The sequence below is a fragment of the Hemitrygon akajei genome, chromosome 11 (genome assembly GCF_048418815.1).
Source record: "Hemitrygon akajei chromosome 11, sHemAka1.3, whole genome shotgun sequence".
In the NCBI taxonomy this organism is placed as follows: domain Eukaryota; kingdom Metazoa; phylum Chordata; class Chondrichthyes; order Myliobatiformes; family Dasyatidae; genus Hemitrygon; species Hemitrygon akajei.
In genome coordinates, this window is record NC_133134.1 from 38,095,053 (window position 1) to 38,117,348 (window position 22,296).

General features: G+C 40.3%; 1 protein-coding gene across 2 annotated transcripts in view; it reads left to right on the forward strand.

Annotated features, from left to right (window-relative positions):
• The window catches only part of sdk1a (sidekick cell adhesion molecule 1a), a 769,571-nt gene that overhangs the window by 560,209 nt on the left and 187,066 nt on the right, over nt 1-22,296 (forward strand). For both annotated transcript variants that reach the window (XM_073060649.1, XM_073060650.1), the window contains exons 16-19: nt 3,588-3,728; nt 13,194-13,375; nt 20,363-20,478; nt 21,019-21,214. In XM_073060649.1, the coding sequence (XP_072916750.1) occupies nt 3,588-3,728; nt 13,194-13,375; nt 20,363-20,478; nt 21,019-21,214 (635 nt within the window). The remainder of the gene's footprint in view (nt 1-3,587; nt 3,729-13,193; nt 13,376-20,362; nt 20,479-21,018; nt 21,215-22,296) is intronic.

Sequence of the window (22,296 nt, forward strand, 5' to 3'; positions counted from 1 at the left end):
GTCCATGTTCATGCAGAATGCAAGCAGGTTGTGGATGGAGTGATTCAAGCAAAGAGATGGACAGTGAGGTGGCAAGAATGGGTGACAAGGTTTGCAAGACTTATCTGTTGACGTGACCAGCTCAGAGAAGTGATATCCTGTACTGTGTGACTCATCCCCTTGGTTGTCCCAAACCTTTATTTGCATACAAGGCACAAGTAAGGAATATATGGCGTAATTGCAGTAGTAGTAATATTCAAAAAGTTCACTGTTATCCAACTGATTAGCACCCCTTCCATAAGCCCAAATATTCAATCCTGTCATTTGTTGTCTTATGTAACCTCCACAACATATAACCATATAACAATTACAGCATGGAAACAGGCCATCTCGGCCCTTCTAGTCCGTGCCGAACGCTTACTCTCACCTAGTCCCACCGACCTGCACTCAGCCCATAACCGTCCATTCCTTTCCTGTCCATATACCTATCCAATTTTACTTTAAATGACAATATCGAACCTGCCTCTAACACTACTACTAGAAGGTCATTCCACACAGCTGCCACTCTCTGTGTAAAGAAGTTACCCCTCATGTTACCCCTAAACTTTTGCCCCTTAACTCTCAACTCATGTCCTCTTGTTTGAATCTCCCCTACTCTCAATGGAAAAAGCCTATCCACGTCAACTCTATCTATCCCCCTCATAATTTTAAATATCTCTATCAAGTCTCCCCTCAACCTTCTATGCTCCAAAGAATAAAGACCTAACTTGTTCAACCTTTCTCTGTAGTAACTAGCCAAAGCTTCAACTTGAAATCCCAAACCCACATTATCTGCCACCAAAGAATGGGACAGCTAAGTACATGGAAACAGCACCACCTACAAATCCTTCTCTAAGTTGTACACTGTTGAATGTTGGAAAAGTATTGTTATGTCTTCACTGTAATTTGGTTAAGATTCTGGGATTCTGTCCAAACAGTTTTGGGAATCCCACTCACCGTCTGTAAAGCTTCAAGAAAGCTGCGAGCTTACCATCTTCATAGATCAGAGACATTGAGCATTGTCAGTGATGCCTACATCAGATGAATGAATAGAAACATTGTTGAACACAGTACTCTTGGTCCTCAAGAGTAAGGAGCCTGCTAAAGTGCAATGCGAGAGGCCATTAATATATAGAGGACACTAACAATTTGGTTGTCAATGCAGAGGAAGCATCTGTGCTTACATAGTCAAAATGTGGCATTTATTACTCACCCACAATTAATAAGCATTGATATATTAAAGGTGGTTTGGATATGATTAATTTAAGTGAAAAGATGAGTATTATTTCAATTATATCAAGCAGGATTGAAGACGATTTGGATGGTTTCTCAACTCTAGCATGATCCAGTTGGGCATAATGGTTTTCTTTCTGCATCAGTTTTAATTGACTAAAAAAGGTGATATTATCGTTGAAGAGAATTCAGAATTGCATAGCCCTTTTGTATTCATCAAACAGCTTCTAACAGAGACATTAAGCTATATGTATGCAGGCCAAATGAATTTTAATTAAGTATTTGACAGAATTCTTTCCTCCCTTTTTAACAATATGCCAGATGATATATCATTTGCTTATGCAGAACAAGCATGTTGTTTCTGACCACTTGTTGGCCTGTTTAGTTATGCGTGTTGTAAGACATTGACATTTTGCACTTTAATATGCTTAATTGTGAAGGTTCAATATTCTCCTGTTTACATCACCCTTTCTTAAATGTAGCACCATGAGCAATGAGGGGATTAGAAGAGTTGCTTTGGCAATCCATTCACTCAGCAGAGATTCAAAATAATTCACATGGTTAACTCATATTTTCTCATTTTCTTGTAACACAGAGGATACCCCAAGGATCAGAGCTCTCATCCCCATCAACTCCACCCATATTCTTCTACCATCCACTGCATTTGGTGTAATTAATGCATTAATGTGCAAAGCATTCATCTTTGGGATGTGGGAGTACGGCACAAATTCAGGCCCTCCGAACCATGATGAGCCGAGCTAGTAATTAAACGCCTAAAACAACTAATCCCTTCTCCATTCTCTGCACAGTTGTGGGTCAACTAATTATTGTGCTGCACGAGACCTAATCCAATTTATTTTCTCATTAATTATGCAATACAGCAAAACCAATAATAGCAATTTTTATCAATACAAAATAAATGCCTTTGGCCATTTTTCCAGTCTTGATAAATTCATGCATACAAGACAAGCAACAACTGTTTACGCTCACGAGGCCTTCTTTGAATTTCAGAGGAACCTGTGTTGTATAAGGATTCTGTTCTCAGAAATGCCTGTAAACCAAAATTTCCGTAAATCAGAAGTAAATGATTTTCCCTAGGATTGTGGTGTGAAACCTTTAGCCTCAGCAGCCCTTGGGAACTGATTTGCAAAGGGTGCAGTACGGATGGTTAGTGTTGGTGATATGTGTTCTTACCAGCAAGTGAATTGTGACAAGTCTTCGCCTAGATGTAGCCAAGGGTGGGGTGATGGGGAGGGGGGCTGTTGGGATGGAGTGGGGAATCTGATCTGCTAACCAGAAAGGAAGCTCAGCAGTTTAATAAAAGAAAGTGTGTGCTGATGAGAGATGGCTTAGGCCATCCTGACTGGCTGCATCACTGCCTGGTGTGGGAACTGTACTTCCCTCAATCGCAGGATGCTGCAGAGAGTCATGCAGACAGCCCAGCACATCTGTAGGTGTGAACTTCCCACTATTCAGGACATTTACAAAGACAGGTGTGTAAAAAGGGCCTGAAGGATCATTGGGGACCCAAGTCACCCCAACCACAAACTGTTCCAGCTGCTACCATCTGAGAAATGGTACCACAGCATAAATCCAGGACCAACAGGCTCCAGGACAGCTTCTTCCACCAGGCCATCAGACTGATTAATTCATGCTGATTCAATTGTGTTTCTATTCTATATTGTCTGTCCAGTTGCACATACCATTTATTACAAATTACTATAAATTGCACATTGCACATTTAGACAGAAGTGTAACAGAAAGATTTTTATTCCTCATGTATGTGAAGGATAAAGTCAATCGAATTCAATTCAATTATTCAAAAACTGAAGGAGAGCTTGGAGAAGGCACTGGTTTTTTTCTCTGGGTGAGCTCCACCGTATTTCCTAACGAAGAGATTTGAGTACTGTACCTGACAGGAAAGTCTAGAACAATTTGCACAAAGTTGGATTTCATAGGTCAGGTCTTCTGTAACCTGGACACCCTTGTACAGGTACAATCAGATTTTCTTTTAACCTGTCATAAATATTGCTCAACAATATGACTTCTGCAACAATTTAAACATTTTCAGCACCTAATTCCAAAATTCTTAAGGAATTCTTGAAGAATTAAAAACAAAGCTGTGTTCAGAAACACCCTGGAAGTCAATATTGCCCCTCACTGTTAAAAATCAGAGACATGGGCAACTATTATGTTTCTTCTTACACTGCAGTACTCCTACTTCTGAAGATTATTATTTATGTAAAGTATCAAAAGTATTTTTAGCCTTCTATTTCATGAATTTGGCGAACAATGTATCTGTATTTTAATTCATCATGTAATGCACTTGATTACAGGTTGCTATTACCAGAAGAACCACCGAGTGCCCCTCCACAGAACATTATGGCCAGTGGTCGAACAAATCAATCCATAATGGTGCAGTGGCAGCCTCCTCCAGAGCAAGAGGTCAACGGGGTGCTGAAAGGTTACATTCTCAGGTACAAAGTGAAATATTAATGTCTCCCTACACGTAAAACTTTGAATTAAAATGAGTGGAGTTCACATCAGAAAATTGCTGATAGAGAAATTTGGAGGAAATGTATTGGAATTGCAAAACATTAAAAATTTACATTGTGATCATACATTTCCTGAACAAAAATAATAGATGGAAAAAGACATCTCTAACTTTAGATAAGCACATGGATGGGACTGGTATGGAGGGCCTAGGCAAAATAATAGCTCGGCATGGTATAGATGGGCCAAAGGCCCTGTTTCTCTGTTGTAATGCTCTATGACTCTATGACTTGATGTGATTTAATTTGGAAACCAAAGTTTTAATAAAATTTCAGAGTCCAAGTTAAGAATAGCATTATAAATGACACTTCAGTGCAATCGATGTTATTTTTGTGGAAAATAAACACTTTACACAGGTTTTGTTTTTGAGTTGCAGTTGGATTTCTTACTACACATGATTGTTAATACAATTCTGAAGGGGTTTTTGTACTGCAGATTAATATAGTATTCTGGCACCTCTGGGATCCAAGTTTAAATTAAGCTTGGGCTGACAGAATGAAAATGTCACCCAGGAGTTCGCTCGCATAATATTTTTATCAGTGATTGAAATGTGATTTTTTTTTTCGTTTTGGAATTATCCCAGGTGTTTTCAGTCGTTGCAGAAGTTTAACTGGGTATTGCTCTGAGTTATTCTGCTCATTTGTGTGAGGTGTATTCACCACTGAATGGGCATCAAAAGACATCAGTAGTTTTGCAGTGCTGTTTTACAATGTGAACTTAACTCATATTATTCCATAATGTGACTGTCCTTCATTCACAGACTAACCTCACATTCATAACACTTTCAGCTCAGCAGTTCCAGCTTTACACATTCTCAATCAAAGAATGAATGACAGAACCCCAAAGTCCCTCAGCTCCCCCCCATGCACAAGCAGGAGCAAAGCAATGCACCCCCCACCATCAAAAAAGCTTCAGTGCCCTCTACCAAGCACTCAAGTGTGCTGAAAAGTGTCAGTAAAGGCACAGACTTGCAGTACCCCAAAGACTACTCATTTACCCAATAATTCAACATACCACCGGCTCTCTCGCTCTCCCCAATAAGGGAAAAAGAGGTGTTCCCATTTCACAGCGAGATGGGAGACATAACAAACAACTCGCTGATATATGATGTTAGAAGTCTGTTGCGCCGCTTTTTTCAAGCTCTGCACCCAGAGAGTTGACCCCAGGGCTCAGGTCTTTGGATGCATAGCCCACAGCAGCTCCCGATGTTCAGTGTTCTCCCACGACACCTCAGTCAGGGGCACCGGCCTTGAATCAGCCTGTCTCCAGAGCCATGAAAATCCGGCACCCTGAAGGCGCACTTGTCTTTCAGGCCATGTCCTTGGGATATCAGAAAGCAGCCGGTCATGAGGCCCTGAGAGCGGGTCCCATTCCTGCAAAGAATCGAAGTTGGAGTGTGATTCCAGGTCAGGGTCATCAAAAGAACCTTGAAAAGGAAAAAAGAGATAGAAATAGAGCTGTTTCCGAAGATGCAAGCAAAGGAGCCACTGTTTAACGCCATCGTAGCATTCTGCACAATTTAAGAGTTCAGCATAGGAAATCACAGACCTTCGTTGCCTTTCTAGACTTGTAGAATACCAAACCTTTGCCTTGTGCTAGTTCCACTGTTGCCAGAAACTGGAACTGGAGCACTGGCATTGGGAGTGTGGCAGACCCTAGGGAAGCAGCTCTCATCGATGCCAAATTCTTTAGTGTTGCAGTTTTCAGGCTGGATCTCCACGAAGAGCAGTATTTACAGAGGCTGCCGATATCAGGGTAGCCATCATCAGAACCTTCTGCACTCTATGCCTTATTCTTAAGTTGCTGTTTCGATGCTTTGCCCTTCTGCACAGTTTGACGCTCTCTACAATATTGGGTAGGTTGTTAGTTCACCATACTCTCAGCAAAATGATTTATTATATCTTTAGTCGAGCTGCTAAAATGGAGTAATGCCATGAACTGCCAGCATTGGAGACTCTCCCAGAGTCGGGCTGCCATAGACTACTTCCATGTTGTAACTTGAGCTCCCTTTCAGATCTCAGAGCTCTTCATGTATTGCAAGGGCTTCAGTTCATCCAGTGTTCAGATCAAGAGAGGAACTTCCCCAGGTCAATACTTCCTTGAGTATCCTACAGCTGTGTGTAACTTATTTATTAAAGGGCAATCATAGTTACCTATTGATTACAACTGGGGTGAAAGACTCTCCCTGGATTTTTATTCTTGTGTCCTCTCTAGTCACTATGAGGGACACTACAATGAAAACATATGGCAGCTGAAGGAGTTCAGTTGTGACTGTTGTTAACCACTTTAAAATGTGTTTTCCCTGCCCACCTTACCAGCTATTCCCTGGTACTTCACAGTCAGAATCTTCTAGTTATTACTTGTATCAAAATGCACAACTTGGCAAACTGGCAACCAGAACTTGTGGTTAAGTGCATCCAAGGAAGAGAGCAGAAATGAAGAGAGGTCAATGAGGAAACGGAAGGCAAGGATGAACATCAGAAGGAAGAGGAAAATCAGAGAGGAAGATGGCACCCAGCAGTACCTTTGTACTTGCATGTCATAGAGAAGTACAGCACAGAAGCAGGCCATTCAGCTCATCTAGTCAATGCCAAAACCATTTAAACTGCCTACTCCAATGATTTGCACCTGGCCCACAGCTCTCCATATCCCTACTATATCCATGCTACTGTGCAAACCTCTCTTAAACATTGAACTCAAACTAGCATAGACCACGTGCTGGCAGCTTATTCCACACTCTCATGGCCTTCTAAGGAAAGGTGTTTCTCCTCATGTTGCCCTTAAACTTTTCACCTTTCATCTTTAACCCATGACCTCTGGTTGTAGCCCACCCAACCTCAGTGGAAAAAGCCTGTTTGCACTTACCCTATCTATTCCCCTCAAGATTTTATATACCTCCATCAAATCTCTCAAGCTTCTACATTCTAAAGAACACAGTCCTAACTTATTCAGTCTTTCCTTATCATTCAGATCTTCCAGAACCAGCAACATCTTTGTAAATTTTCTCTGCACTCTTTCTACCTTATTTACATCTTTCCTGTAGGTAGGTGACCAAAACTGCACACAGTACTCCAAATAGGCCTCACCAATGCCTTATACAACTTCAACATAACATCTCATCTCCTCTAATCAGTACATTGATTTATGAAGGCCAACATGCCAAAAGCTTTCTTTACGACCCTGTCTACTTGTGACACCACTTACAGCAAATTATGGACCTGTATTCCCAGATCTCTTTGGTCTACCACACTCCTCAGTGCCCTACCGTTCACTGTGTAAGACCTACCCTGGTTGGTCCTACTGAAGTGCAAAACCTCACACTTGTTTGCATTAAATTCCATCTGCCATTTTTCTGCTAAGTTTTCCACCTGATGCAGATCGCTCTGCAAGCCATGGTAGTCTTCCTCATTGTCGCTACACCCCTAACCTTGGTGTCATCCACAGATTTGTGGATTTGTGGATCCAGTTAACCACATTACCATCCAGATCATTGATATAGATGACAAGTAACAAAAGATCCAGCACCTGATCCCTGTGGTATACCACAGTCAGAGGCCTCCAGTCAGAGAGGCAACATCTACTACCATTAACTGGCTTCTCCCACAAAAACAATGTGTAACCCAGTTTACTACCTCATCCTCAATGCCAAGTAGGTGAACCTTCCTGACCAGCTTCCCATGTGGGACCTTGTCAAATATGTTACTGAAGTCCATGTAGACAACATTCACTTTCCCGGTAACTTCCTCAAAAAATTCTATAAGATTGGTTAGACATGACCTACCATGCACCAAGCCATGCTGACTATCCTTAATCAGTCCATGCCTATCCAAATACTTGTATATCTGGTCACTTAGAAAACCTTCCAATAATTCTCGCACAGCTGATGTCAGGCTCACTTGCTTATAATTCCCTGGTTTTTGCATAGAGCATTTTTTAAACAGCGTAACAACATTGGCTATCCTTCAGTCCTCTGGTATCTCTCCTGTCGCTAAGGATTTCTGCTAGGGCCCTGGCAATTTCTGCATTTGCCTCCAGTCAGGTCCAAGGGAATATTTTGCAGGCCGTGGGGGTTTATCTATCATGATTTGCCTCAGGGTAGCAAACACCTTCTCTGTAATCTGTACGAGGTCTATGACATTGATGTCACTTTGCTTCACTTCTGTAAGCTCTGAGTAAGTACAGATGTAAAGAATGCATTTAAAATTTCCCCATCTGCTTTGGCTCAACACATGGATTACCATTCTGGTCCCAGATGACCAATTTTGTCCCTTGCTATCCTTTTGTTCTTAATATACCTGTAGAATCTGTTAGGATTCTCCTTCACCTTGTCTGCTACAGCCAACTTCATGTCTTCTTTTAGCCTTCTTGATTTCTTTCTTAAGTGTTCTCTTGCATTTCTTGTACTCCATAAGTGCCTCATTTGGTCCTACTTGCCTGTTGCTGCTATGAGCTTTGTTTTTTCTTTTAACCAGGGCCTCAATATCTCTTGAAAACCAAGGTTCCCTACACTTGTTATCTTTACCTTTTACAGACATCCCAGCTGTCCCGGAAGTTCCGGGAATCTCCCGCATATCGATAGCGACTCCCTGATGCCTGCAAATTATATACAATATCCTGGAAATTGATTTTTTGGAGAGGGAGAGGAAGAGCGAGAGCGAGCAGGAGCATCCTGATTGGTCTGTCTTTGTGCTAAGTAGACCTATCAGTTTTCTCTGTGGGCGGGCTTTGCAATCAACCTCTCTCTCTCTTTCATTGTCCATCAGTTCAGTTTAGTGTCCTGCAGCTCCATGGCAGAGTGTTCCAAAAAAAGAAAATATTAAACACACTTCACCCCAGACTACACTAAAGTGTACCCCTGCCTAATAGGGGTCAAAGATAATGACAGTGTTGATCGCTGCACTGTTTGCAACAGTAACTTTTCTGTTGCCCATGGTGGGTTAAATGACTGTAAAAGACATGTTGAGGTGAGTTTAACAGGTGTCATTCGTTCATTGGCATAGCTAAGTTATTTAAACTAGCTGGCTAGCTGCTAAGGAGCTACTCTATTGATGTCCTACGTGATGAGGCTAAACTCCCTGTAGACTTGCTTCAAGTTGTAATAGAACAAAAAAACGACTCCATGATAATATAAATACATATTTTAATGTCACATTTTCTGCATATACCCAACTTGGTTTACAGATTAGAGAAAATCACTAAACAAAGTACGACATACACTCTTGGAGGTCGACCCGGGGCGGGGGGGAGGGGGGTGTGGTGGGGGGGGTGGCGGTGCTACCTTCCCTGAAATGAGTTTTTGCAGGGTGGGATGTCTGCTTTCATTCTGACAGGCACATACAAGCTTTGTACTCTCAAAATTTCATTTTTGAAGGCTTCCCACTTTTCAGGTACACCTTTTCCAGAAAACAATCTGCCCCAATCCACACTTGCCAGACCATTTCTAATACCATGTGGTACAACCTAATGCCAAGCTGTGTAGAAAGAAGAGTTTTGTCAGGCACAGTCACGTAGCCTGCAGATTCTCATGGAATTCAAAGCCTTATGGTTGACAGCCCACCAATTCACCTTCATTTCTAGAATTACCACCTTTATGTAATCCATCAGAGGGCAGGTCAATGTTCCTTTTTTTTTGGATTTCTTTGTATTCCACACCCAATGACAAACACAAGTCAAAGAAGTTGTTATTACCAAATTTCTATTTCTAAGACTCTCAAAGCAGATGTGAAACCTGTGACATGGAATACAAAGAGAATACCAACCATGTTAAGATATCACTTTTTGTCTAATTCTGCTAAATCTGATCTTAATCCACTACAATGGCCCTCTGAAATGCCTGTGCGTATTTACATCTGTCTGCCTGTTTTTCACCTGCTCCATCCACAGACGGGTTAATCCACTCATGACAACAGCACCTTCCATTAATCAGCCTTGAAGTTATTGATCAAGTAGATACTTAGAGCGTATTGAAGCCAACTGATTCAATTGATTGGATGCCATGGTCAATTCCAAAAGTGAAATAGCACCAATAAAATTTTACGTAGAGACACTCTTGCTTCTCTGTTAGATTGAATACCCTGGTGAAGCATGATAGCCACATTCTACTCCCTTAAAGTGCACCTATTTAACCTCAAAAACTTATGTGGATACACTTTACATTATTATCTCAGCCCTTGGTTTCCTTTTCAACATAAGGACTGGAATACCTGCACTGAAGAGGTAACTGTGGAGATGGTTGGGTTCTAAGGCATGTAAAGTAAAAGAGCAATTTTCTTTATGCTCATCAGGGGTGATTTCACCATGAATCCATTACTTTGAATTTCCTGCTGACTTTAGTATCTGAATACATGGTTATTGTGAAAATAGAACAGCATAATAATAGGACATCTTTGGAAGTAAAGAAATGGATATGTCTCATGGATCATTGATTCTGATGTTTCTGTTTCTACAATTTTCTTCTAGTGAAAGAGGACTGGCAACTAGGATGTGACATCAAAGCTTATTAATGGCATTTTTTATTTACATATATATCTTCAACAATGGAGCATCGTCTCCTTTTGCACTCGTATATCATTATAATTGTTATACCCACAAGAGTTATTTTTTATGGAATTCTTTGTAACCATTTGGTCCGGCTTAGTAGTTAATAACTTGCCGGACCCTTAGCAGCCCTGATTCACAGAGGGAGCTTGGGGTCCAAGTCCATAGCTCCCTGAAAGCAGGTTGCACAAGTCAATGTGGTGATAAAGAAGGCTTGTGGCACAATTGTCTTTATTAATCAAGGCATTCAGTTGAGGAGTCAGGAAGTCATGTTGCAGCTTCATAAAACTCTGGTCAGGCTGCAGTTGGAATATTATATTCCGTTCTGGTTAATCCATTATAGAAACAATGTGATCACTAAGGAGGGGTGCAAAAGGGGATGCTGCCTAAATTAGAGTGTCTGTATATATAAGGAAAGATTGGACAACTGGCTGAGGAGAGGTGTGACAGAAGTTTATAAAATTATGAGAGGCTTAGATAGTGTTAGGGTTAGGGCCAGTAAATACATCCTTCCCTAGATCGAAATGTCTGATACTAGAGGGCATACGTTTATGGTTCATGGTTTGGGGGTGGGGGGTGCGGAATACAAAGGAGATGTGGAGGGCAAACTTTACACAGAGAATAGCCTGGATATGCTGCCAGGGGTGGTGTTTCAGGCAGACACGGTAGAGGCGTTTAAGAGTCTCCTGGACAGATAGATTAATGAGCAGGGAATGGGGGGGGGGGGGGGGAGAGATATGAACCATGTGTGAGAAAAGGGATTAGATATTATCAGTTTAAGTAGTTCAGTACAACATTGTGGGTTTGTTCCCGTGCTGTACTGTTCTGTGTTCTGTTTGCTAAGAGGAAGAGTAGCTGTTAGAACCCTGATGAAATGAATGCAGTGGCACACCCAAGGCTGACTGAGAACCTTATTTTATAACATCGACTATAAATGAATCCCCATGTGTCTCAATGAATGGTTATCCATTTGAAGTTTTGAGATCTCCCAAAAGTGCTTCAACCACAATGAGCTCAACTACAGCTATACATTAGCCATTTGGGTAGCTCCACACAGTGCTATGCCAAAAATTCCCCTGCTTTCACATTTTATGAAATTAAATAAAAGTGCTTTGTTCCTTCCTGGCCTGTTAGCATTACCCATTTAACGATCTTGGACCATTGCTTCTCCTTTCTCTTTAATTGTCTAAAGTTCCCTTTGCCACATCGCATCACACCACCCTATGTATACCTTCAGAACTAGATATTTGATGTATAAGGGCAATAGTCCTAATGTGATTTGTGAACTATGCCTTAGCAGGACGTCTCCTCCTTTGTGCAGTGTTGTGCCACTGTCTCATAAATTGAAACCCCTCTCCTCCACGCACTACTCTATGAATTTATCTCCTGTTCTTACTAATCTTATGCAAGGTTGAAGATGTCTTAGACATAACGAAATTATTACTTCTGTTTTTGTATAAGTTGGATGCTGAATGCTCATATTTCTCTGCAGAATCTCCTCCTTTGTCCATTTCTGTCACTGGATCCCAAGTGGACCACAACAACTGGATCTCTCCCCCTCCCATTGCAGCTTCTTTAAGTTTGAGGAGTCCTTAACCCTGACACATTGCAGGCAAAGCAGCATCTGGGAATCATGCTCACAGCTGCTGAGAACTGTATCTATCTCCCTACCTGTTCCTTCCTATTTTCTAAACATTCTTTTTACTCCCACAGCTATATGACCAAGGCAGGTTTTTAGCTCTTCCACACTGCCTGCAAAGACTTCCCTTTATGACAGTCATACAGTTCAAAAATTTGAAATTAACCAATACCTTAATCACTTGTGCCTTTTCCCCTTAATTGAATGAACATATATACGTGCCCGGAAGCAAACCGTTGGAAAAAGCAAGGGAAATTTTTCATAAATAATCCTTTTAAACTTGGGCATGTGGTTTTTCAGGTTGATGGGCTAAATAGCATAATTCTGCTTCCTGTGTCTTATGGTCTTATGACTTTATGCTTCATATGTTATAATCATTAAACATCTTGAATATTTCAGAATGACCAAGAGTTTCAAAACCATTAATTGTGTGGTTGTCATTCATTCTGATTTTTAAGCTTTTTACAATAAATGGCATGAATCAAAACTGTAGAGTGCATTTTGATGCAAAATGTTGTAAATAGGTGGATGTCATATTGATGGGTTTAAGCTGTTTAAAAGTTACATAAAAATCCAGGTATAAATTTTGTATCTTTTTTGAAGTACTTCAAGATGATCTCAGTCTACTGTTGTTTCCAGGGACTACTATTTTGTGTTTTGTTTTAATGATTGCAACAGAAATGAAACAAGTAGCCATGGATATTGGACAAGAAGCAGTGTTTGTGACATCTGATGCCGGTGCATTCAAGTTCAAGTTTAATCATCATTCAACTGTACATGAAGATAGCCAAAGAAGACAGTATTCCTCTGACGCCAAGATGCAAAACATATTACCAACAGCATACAGCATAGATAGTTATGATAGCAGAAAACATGCAGTCACAAAAAATATATAGTCCAAGTCCCTGAATGTCATGTCCCGTAGAGTGATGGTGCATTGGATGTTGTCCTGGTCCAGCTTGTTCTTTCACCAAGCGAACAACTGAGGGTGGCACCGAGCAAACACTGGAGAGCAGCACCGATGGGAGGGGCCAATCCCCAGCCACGCCATACTGCCTCAGGCGCTGCCCCTCCAGAACTGCTGCAAATCGATGGCATAGTACACTATTATCATTTGTAGTTTACCTATTATTATTTGTAGTTTAGTACAGATGAAATGAATGCATTTCCACATCGGTTCCCATGATGCCAGTCTTTTATTTTGCTTTTGCAGATATCGACTTGCAGGTCTTCCAGGTGGATACCAGATGAAGAACATCACGAGCCCTGGGATAACTTACTGCCTACTTAAAGACCTCATCATTTGGACCCAGTACGAAATTCAAGTTGCAGCATATAACAGTGCTGGTCTTGGTGCATACAGCAGAGCAGTAATAGAATACACATTACAGGGAGGTAAGAAAAATGATCTTCAAAGGTAGGCTTTTTGAAGTTGTGTCTCTTTTTAACTCCCTGACATCCTTCCTCTCAGTGACTTCCGTTGTACTTTTAACATCAAGCGTTAACAAAGTGAGCATCCAGGCACGTGATAATGTTGGCATTGATGTCATGCCTTGCTGTGTCAAATAGAAATACATTTTCTTTAATCAGGATATTCCATCACTCCATGAGAAGGGCAGAAATATAAATTACACACACTTCCCCAACTTACATTTAATATTAGTTTGGCACTAACAGAACAAATTTGTTGAAGAATTAGTCAAATTCCTCAGCAGCTTGTGAAATTAAATTCTCAGCATTTGTGAGACCAAGTCCTATCATTACAGAGATAGCAAGTATCTTTAAGGATTTACCTGATGTTCTGCGGCATGTTCAGTTGTTTTAGGAATCTGTAATGCAAGAATTAAACAATTTTGATTTAACCTGATCCTGGACAGTCCCTGCTCAGATATCGAACAGTGAAAAAGAATCCTGACAGTAATTGATGGAGAAAACAGTCATTCAGCTGTATTCATGGGTATTTATGTGTGGTTGCATGACAATTAAACTTGAACTTTAAAAAGAAACTGTGAACTTATAATCACATTTATTCTGTTCGTTCCTTTTAAGGGATTAATTGCTGAGGGAGATTTTTCCCCTTGAGTGCTGCATATAATTCCTTAAATCTGAGGAAAGAAACCAGATCACAGAGATCTTTTACTTTTCATTATTACTTTAGAGCAGGGATGGCCAACCTATGGTGCATGCGCCAAAAGTGGCACATTGCACCCCAGTGATAATCATTAAAAAAGTAAGCCTACTCATGCAAAAAGTATTAACCAAAAACAGATCTGTAGAAAAAAATCTGTAACAGGAATTCAAGTAGCTTAGAGCTAGAAATGGGTTTTACTGAGAATAAATCTAAAACTTATCAATTATTTTTAGCGATTTTATTATTTCGTGCACATCTTTTGGCGAATGTTATCTTCTTTCACATTAATCTGCTTTCAATTTTAAAAAAATGTTCAATGAGTCAAACTAGGAAAGAAGGACTTTTGTTCTGCAGTCGTTCCATAACTGTTCAATACACGTTTTATACTTGCTTGATCCTGAGCCGCCAGGCGTCTGCACCAGCGGTACATCGCAAGTTTTTGCCAGTCAGTTTACAATTGACACTCTTGCACTACGGATTTGTGCTTTGTTCGTCCTTTGTGAACATTTGCAGTTTTGTACTTTTTCGAAAATTAAGCCTTGTTTTTACATTCATCACGTGCAAAAGAAAAGCAGAAAGTGATAGTAAGCATGAATTCAATGAACAGTGGGAAAGTGAGTGCTTATTTATAGCGGGTCATCAGGAAAACCGTTGTGCGTTGTTTGTGAAAACACTTTCTCACATAATAGAAGACATGATCTTAATAGACACTATAAAGCACAACATCAGTCTGAAATAGAAGGAAAACTGAAGCTAGTGTATGGGTTTGAGATTCACAACCGTCTGAGTTACGGAAAGAATATGTGATTTAAGAAAAGGGAAGAAATCAAAAGAAGACAAAATATATTTGTTAAAAGTCTCATTAAGGTAAGTAATGTTTTATATTAAATCAATATATCATGTAAAAATGCTAAATATATCTATAACATTTTTACAAGAATTGAATGGGGGTACAAGAGTTGTATGGCGCATCTGAACTCGTGGGTGAAAAAATTGAAGCATGGAATGTAAAAGGTTGGCCACCCCTGCTTTAGGGACTTTGAAGTGTGATATTATTTTGAGCAGCACACACAAAATGTTGGTGGAACGCAGCAGGCCAGGCAGCATCTATAGGGAGAAGCACTGTCGACGCTTCGGGCCGAGACCCTTCATCAGGACTAACCGAAAGGAAAGATAGTAAGAGATTTGAAAGTAGGAGGGGAGGGGAAAATGTGAAATGATAGGAGAAGACCGGACGGGGTGGGGTGAAGCTGAGAGCCAGAAAGGTGATTGGCAAAAGGGATACAGAGCTGGAGAAGGGAAAGGATCATGGGACGGGAGGCCTAGGGGGAAAGAAAGGGGGAGGGGAGCACCAGAGGGAGATGGAGAACAGGTAGAGTGATAGGCAGAGAGAGAAAGAGAAAAAGGGAGGGGGGGAAGAGAAAACTAAATATATAAATATATCAGGGATATGGGTTAAGGAGGGTTGATGAACTCCAGCAAGGGATGCTGTTGTGGTCACAAGGACTGCATTCAAAGTTCAGCCACGACAGTCAGGGCAAGGGGGTGAAATCTGCTCTGACCATACATTTTACCTTAGGGTTATTGAGAAGGATAGGCCAGTCACAGCAGGCAAGCAGTTAATATTCACAGATTATACTGCCAGTCTTGAAATCTTGGCAATGTCATGTTATGTTCTCAAGAAGCAAATGGAGAGCCCTGAGGCCATTTGACAAGAACATTTTCCCTTTTGCCAGTATTCATTTCCAACACAAGAGATTCTGCAGATACCGGAAATCTCCAGCAATACACACTAAATGCTGGAGGAACTCAACAGGTCAGGGAGCATCTGTGGAGGGGAATAAACAGTTGGTTTGGGCCGAGACCCTCCATAAATGCTGCCTGACTTGCAGAGACCCCCCCCCCTCCATTTTGTATGTGTGATGCTTCATTTTTATTTGCATTTCGAATGATGAAGAGAAGCAATTTACAAGAATTTAGTATTAAGATGAAAATTAACATGTGTCCAATGCAACTACAACATCAATAAGCGTCAACTTTGAAGTCAACACATTGTTTTACCTGTGTGAACAGAAACTAAAAAGCTCAGAGTAATTTATATGTTAGAAACTATCTTGCTGTTACCTTGGTTCCAAGCACTAATGAAATAATGTTATGCCAGTCAGATTTCATGCAGGTTGGTATTAAACCAGAAGAAAATAATTGTACTTTCAATCTCACTGCCACCTTTTCTTTTATGTGAGTGTTCCATCTAGTAACTCCATGTCGTGACCCCCATTGTATTTCTAATTTGAAATTACAGTTTTTCATTGTTTCACTACTGTTCAAAAAAATAACTCAATTAAGTGTAGGCTTAGTAGAACTTGGTTCTTTGCGCATTACGGGATATTTATACAATGTCACAGATTCTAGACGGGAACATCTACAGATACTGGAAATCCAAGCAACACACACTAAATTCTGGAGGAACTCAGCAGGCCAGGCAGCATCTTTGGAAGAGAGTTAACAGTAGATGTTTCCAAGCTGAGACTGTTCATCAGGATTTCATCAAGTCCTGATGAAGAGTCTCGGTCCGAAACATTGACTGTTTACTCTTTTCCAAAGTGCATGAATGGAAAAGCTTTGGAGGAACTTAGGTAAAATGCAAAAGACTGTGACTGGCTGTGGTAGGCAAATTGTTCAGCTTGAATGTTGAGCCAGAAAGTCTGCTTCCATGCTGACTCTATATGACTCCGATTATCAGCCAGCAGCCGGTGGTATAAGCAAGGCAGAATGTTCAGTGGCAAAACCAGTTGTTGTGCCACTGAAACTAATGTGACATTACCTTTTATATATATCAAATGAGGGATTTACAGTAGCAAAAATGAAATCACTCATTCATTGCCCAGTGAACTGTGGAGTATACAGGCATCATGCAGGTCAGTGCCCAGCATCCTCGCTGAAATCACGAATATTCCATTTTGTGTCACGTTCAACTTCAAGTTTATTGTTACCTAACCATACCTATATACAACCAAACAAATCAATGTTCCTCAGGAACATGCTGCACCAGCAATACATAAACCAAAATATTATTACAATTAAATTCGTAAAATATAATTCGAAATGACAGTGGTGCGCAGCACAGGTAAAAGTATGGTAAACAGTAAACAGCTTACTTACTGTCCTAGTTACGTGATCTCAGTTGTGACAGTGTATTTAGTACTCAAGCAACTTTGGGAAAGAAGTTGTTACCGAATCTGGCAGTCCCAGTCCTGATGCTCCTATGCCTCTTTCAGACAGTAGTGGGGCAAAAGGGTTGTGGGATGGGTGGTAGGAATCCTGAACAATGCTTCATCAGTCACCTGAACTCTACAGTGCTGGTTTCCTCATGATCTCCTGCATGCTGCACAACACACTCAACATTATGTGCATTCAGAATGTGACACCAGCTGGTGGAAAGTGGGAAATGGAAGACAAAGGAAGGGGTTAGCCCAGACAGATTACATTTTTATTTTGAGCTGTGTGAACAATTCTTCCAATCATTTCACTAATAAAACGTCAGAGATTTTAGTTGGCTACCATTCAAAAGTAAAATACAATACTGAAGCTATCTGAGTTTTCCCTGCAGAATCCTGAATTTGGGTGGCCTTGGCTATCATTTGAAGCTCTGTTACGACTGGAGCTTTCTCAACTTGCTTTCTCAGATTAATACTCGGCTGCTGAAAATACTCAGAAACATACCAACAGCTCCAATGTTAACGAGTATTTCTTCCCGTGACTTCCCTTGGAATTCCCTACACATATTATTATATCCCAGAGAACAGTTGAGTTACTGAAGTGTTAACAACATCAAAACAGCAATTAAACAGATATATATGACACATACTACATTCCATAATTAATAATAAGAAAAATAAAACAAAATCTAATAAGGACACGGTATCTATGTGCCTAACTTTGGCACAAAATCCTATAAGTACCCGAGTTGCCAGACTGTTGTCCCTGATCTATCCAAAGTGACTCTCGTTATCCCAGGGCTTTTTACTGAATTGTGGTATTTGTACTGTTATATCCACCACAATCAATTAAATCTCTCAAGTGGTCTTTCTAAAATATGGCCTGTTCCTTCAAAGTAGGATACCCTCCTCTGTCCTGACCCCAAATGACCCCATGGAATGTGGCATGCCTGGAGTTAATATAGCCTTTTACCACAGAATGTTTGTTATAATCCTGATTTGGTGTGACCTTGTTGGTCCTCTCTAATATGCAGTAATATTTTCAAGAATGGGTGTAACTTTCTGGTCTACTTCAGTAAAATCCACAGCATCTTTCCTAATTCTTTGGGTTCACCAACTTCAGATAACATCTCCCAGCTGGCTTGTGCATCCATAACCCATGGCTCATTTGTTCAACATCCATCACCTTTAAATGAATGGCTTGCTAAGGGAGGTTGCATGTTGTTTTAGGGTCAAGTTGAAATGTAAAAAATCTACTGGATTTTTCTTCTATAGCATTGACTGTTTTTTGCAAATACACTGAATTTGATCCTGTCTCTGTTCCTAGAAAGTCTTATATTTACTTTGGTCAGCTTGAGTGTGTTCAAAGACAGTCCATGATCAGTCATCTCTGACGTTCCATCTTTAAATGTTTCGATTTTCATCTCATTAGCACTGTTATTGTGAAGAGCTCACTGCAGCTGTGGCCCTGGGCCTGTTGTATTGTGTCAGCATTGCCAAACACTATTTTAATACTTTTTATTTTAGGGCAATATTTTAAATTTTATGCACATTAGTATAACTTGGGAATTGTACGTTCAAAGTTCAATGTACATTTATTATCAAAGTACCCGTAGGTCACCATATACAACCCAGAGATTCATTTTCGTGTAGGCATGCTCAATAAATCCAATAACCACAATAGAATCAATCAGTGAAAGACTTCACCAACAGGGCGGGCAAGCAGGGTGCAGAAGACAACAAGCAGCAATTGCAAAAAGAAAAAAAGAAATAATAACAATAATAATAAATAGAAAGCAACAGATATCGAGAACCTACGATAATTTGATTATTCAGTGCATTTACCTATTTGTTTTCTATCCTTGTACCCAGCTACTTCTGCAAATATATTATGAATCAGATCTAGGCAGATCAGAAGAACTGATATTTGGGAATAATTTTAAAAGGGAATCTCATCAAAAGAAGGGTGAATCAACCTGCACCGCTTTTATTAGACTTATTATCATCCCTATAATAAAATATTATCATTCGGAAAGGAAGACATGGTCTTAGAGTTATACAGCATGGAAACATGTTAAATTTTCTCTATCTTTTAATTGTGCTAAGCTCAGTTGAAGCCAGTGAATTTATTTATTTATTGGTGATACAGCTCGGAGAAGGCCTTTCTGGCCCTTCGATCCATATTTTCCTTACAACACCCGACAAGCCCTAACCTAATCCCAGCGCAGTTTACAATGACCAATTAACTTACCCAGTACGTCTTTGGACACTGGAGGACTCAGAGAAAACCCACGCATTGCACAGGGAGGACATACAGAGACTCCCTCGAGAACAGCGAACTACGAACTCCAGAGCGGCCCCAGCTGTAATACTGTCAAGCTAACTACCACGCTACTGTTATTTGGCCAGAGAACTTTGCTAGAGAATATGCTAGTTAATTTCAAGCTGCAGGTCATGTATTTTCGTGTTTTTGCACACAGCGAAAGTGATAAAGGTGTTTATAATGAAGCAATATTTTTTATCACAGTGCATTCTATTAGCAGGGTATCATTCTCCGTTAAGTTGAGGATGTCAAGTTCCTTCCAAGTGCACAGTAATCTAAATGATTTGACCTCATTATAGCTTGTTCACTGAACATTGCAGAGTGTGGTGAACTACATATACTTCTCTGGACACGCCCCCCTGCTGACTGCTCCTGTGGCTCCTCCCACTGACCGTGGCTCCTCCCACAGACCCCGGTATAAAGGCGATTGGAGACACCGCCCTGGCCTCAGTCTCCAGGATGTAGTGTGGTGGTCAATTGCTGCTTGTTCTTTCTTCCAGCCAATAAAAGCCTATATCTCACCTCACGTCTCCGAGAGTTATTGATGGTGCATTACAGAGTAAAGAATGTGAATTTTGACAAAATTGACAAAGCATTTAAAAATTCTGCGTGACTGATTCATTAAAAGAAAAAGTTTGCTGAGCTTATCACTATCATCTGGCATATCATGATTTCCGAAATATAGATACTGATTGTTTTCTTATATACAGTCCCAACAGCACCCCCTCAGAATGTAGAAGTGGAAGCTGTGAACTCCACCACCATCAAGTTTACGTGGGATCCTCCCCCTCAGCAGTTCATAAACGGCATCAACCAAGGCTACAAGGTAATAAAAGAGATTGTAATATCTAAAATTTAAATCAAATATTTTTCAGTTTATAGAAGTGAAACCAATCGTATCATTGACATGTTACTTTGAGCAACTGTATTGTCAGTTAGTACTGAAACAAGCAAATCAGGACATAGTTTGAATTTGTTGATTGGGTTAATATCCAAAATGGCATTAGGATCCTCTGCATCCTAAGGCTAAGAAAATGAGTAAATCAGCTTCTTTTAGTTATGTCCCACTGTCTCTGCTCCACATTTCTCCCAGTCCCTCCTTTCTCTTTCCCTGGGGCAAAGAGTATCTATTTCTGTAGAATGAGGGGAAAAGATTACACAATTGTGATCACAATTTTGGTAATCCACTGCCACTCTCACAATCATTCATTACATACCACATCTTGAAGAAAGCAGGGGACGGGGGTTGGAGGAAAAAATTATCGAATAATACATAAAAGATTCTTTTTGACATTGTGTATTTAGATTTCTGTGTACATATATATTTACAAATTTTTCCCCATTTCCAACATTTTTTTCTCATCAGCTCTTTACTAGGATTGCGGACCCACCAAATACAGTTGCAATGATGACAATCACCCCTGATTTCCACGGAACGCGCCATGAAGCCCTAATTACCGGCCTCAAGAAGTTCACAAAATACAACACATCTGTACTGTGTTTTACAACACCAGGCAATGGTCCCGAAAGCCCACCCAAGTTGATTCAAACTCATGAAGACAGTGAGTACCTGAGAAATGTCACTTCACTATGTAGCTTTATTCATAGGAAAATTCATAAAAAGGATCTATTGGAGCTAATTTGAACTACAGGGTGCTGAGAAGGAAGGAGATGATACAGATGGCCATGCAGTAAAGCATCCTTCAGAAGAACAGGATGAAGTTGAAAGTAAAATGCAGAAGTCTGAAAGTAGAGAGTACAAAACCCAAGGGAGAAGCTAGACTTTCCTTTGTTTAAACATTTAAACAGGAAGGTGTAGAGGATCACATTAATATGTTGATTTGAAGTCACCTTTCTCCGATACTTTGGTTTTCCCAAGTTGCTTTTTCTAGTGGAGTAAGAGAGAGTTATTTATATTACTCTTTGCCTCTTCTGGGAGACAAATGTGTAAGTATATTCCAGTTCATTGGAACAGGCCAAGCTGAAGAAAGCATTTGCACATTCAAAAGAGAGAGTTCATTTTAAACCATATGTTCAGGCAGACTTTAAGGGGTTGGTGCAACGTAAGCCTGCTGGTTCTTGATGTAGTGTTGGAGTTTTATCGTCTGTTTAAATGCTGTTCTGAATCCTTCTGAGAATGAGAAGAGCACACAATAAACTTAATGTAGCTAAGGCACAATCATACAATTGGTGAGTTTTAGCTAGAATGAAATCAGCAGTCCTAAATATTCTAATTTCTGCCCTATGGAACTCAGCAATATTATGGAAAAGGAATTGAGAACCACTGATGCAGGAATCATAGAAGCAGATTTGCATGTTTCATTGTATTTGTAAATCAAGTCATCGTTCTAGTTTGGACTGGTATTTTATTTGTTTGTCTCCCAGCTTTATTTAGAAGTATCCACCAAGACTCTTCCTTATTTACATAATTTTTCAAAATATGCGGGAAAGCAGCAAAATATGTTCCGAATGGAGGAACCCGCTCTTCGTGATTTACTTCTTCCTAGAACTGGAAGTGCAGGCAGTCTGAGAGCTTGCTGCTGCAGTTGGTGAAAACTCACGACAACAAACCTTAGAGATTTTTACTTTCTTTATATACAGTGTGAATGTTTCTGACAAGACCAAAATATATTGTCCATCCCTA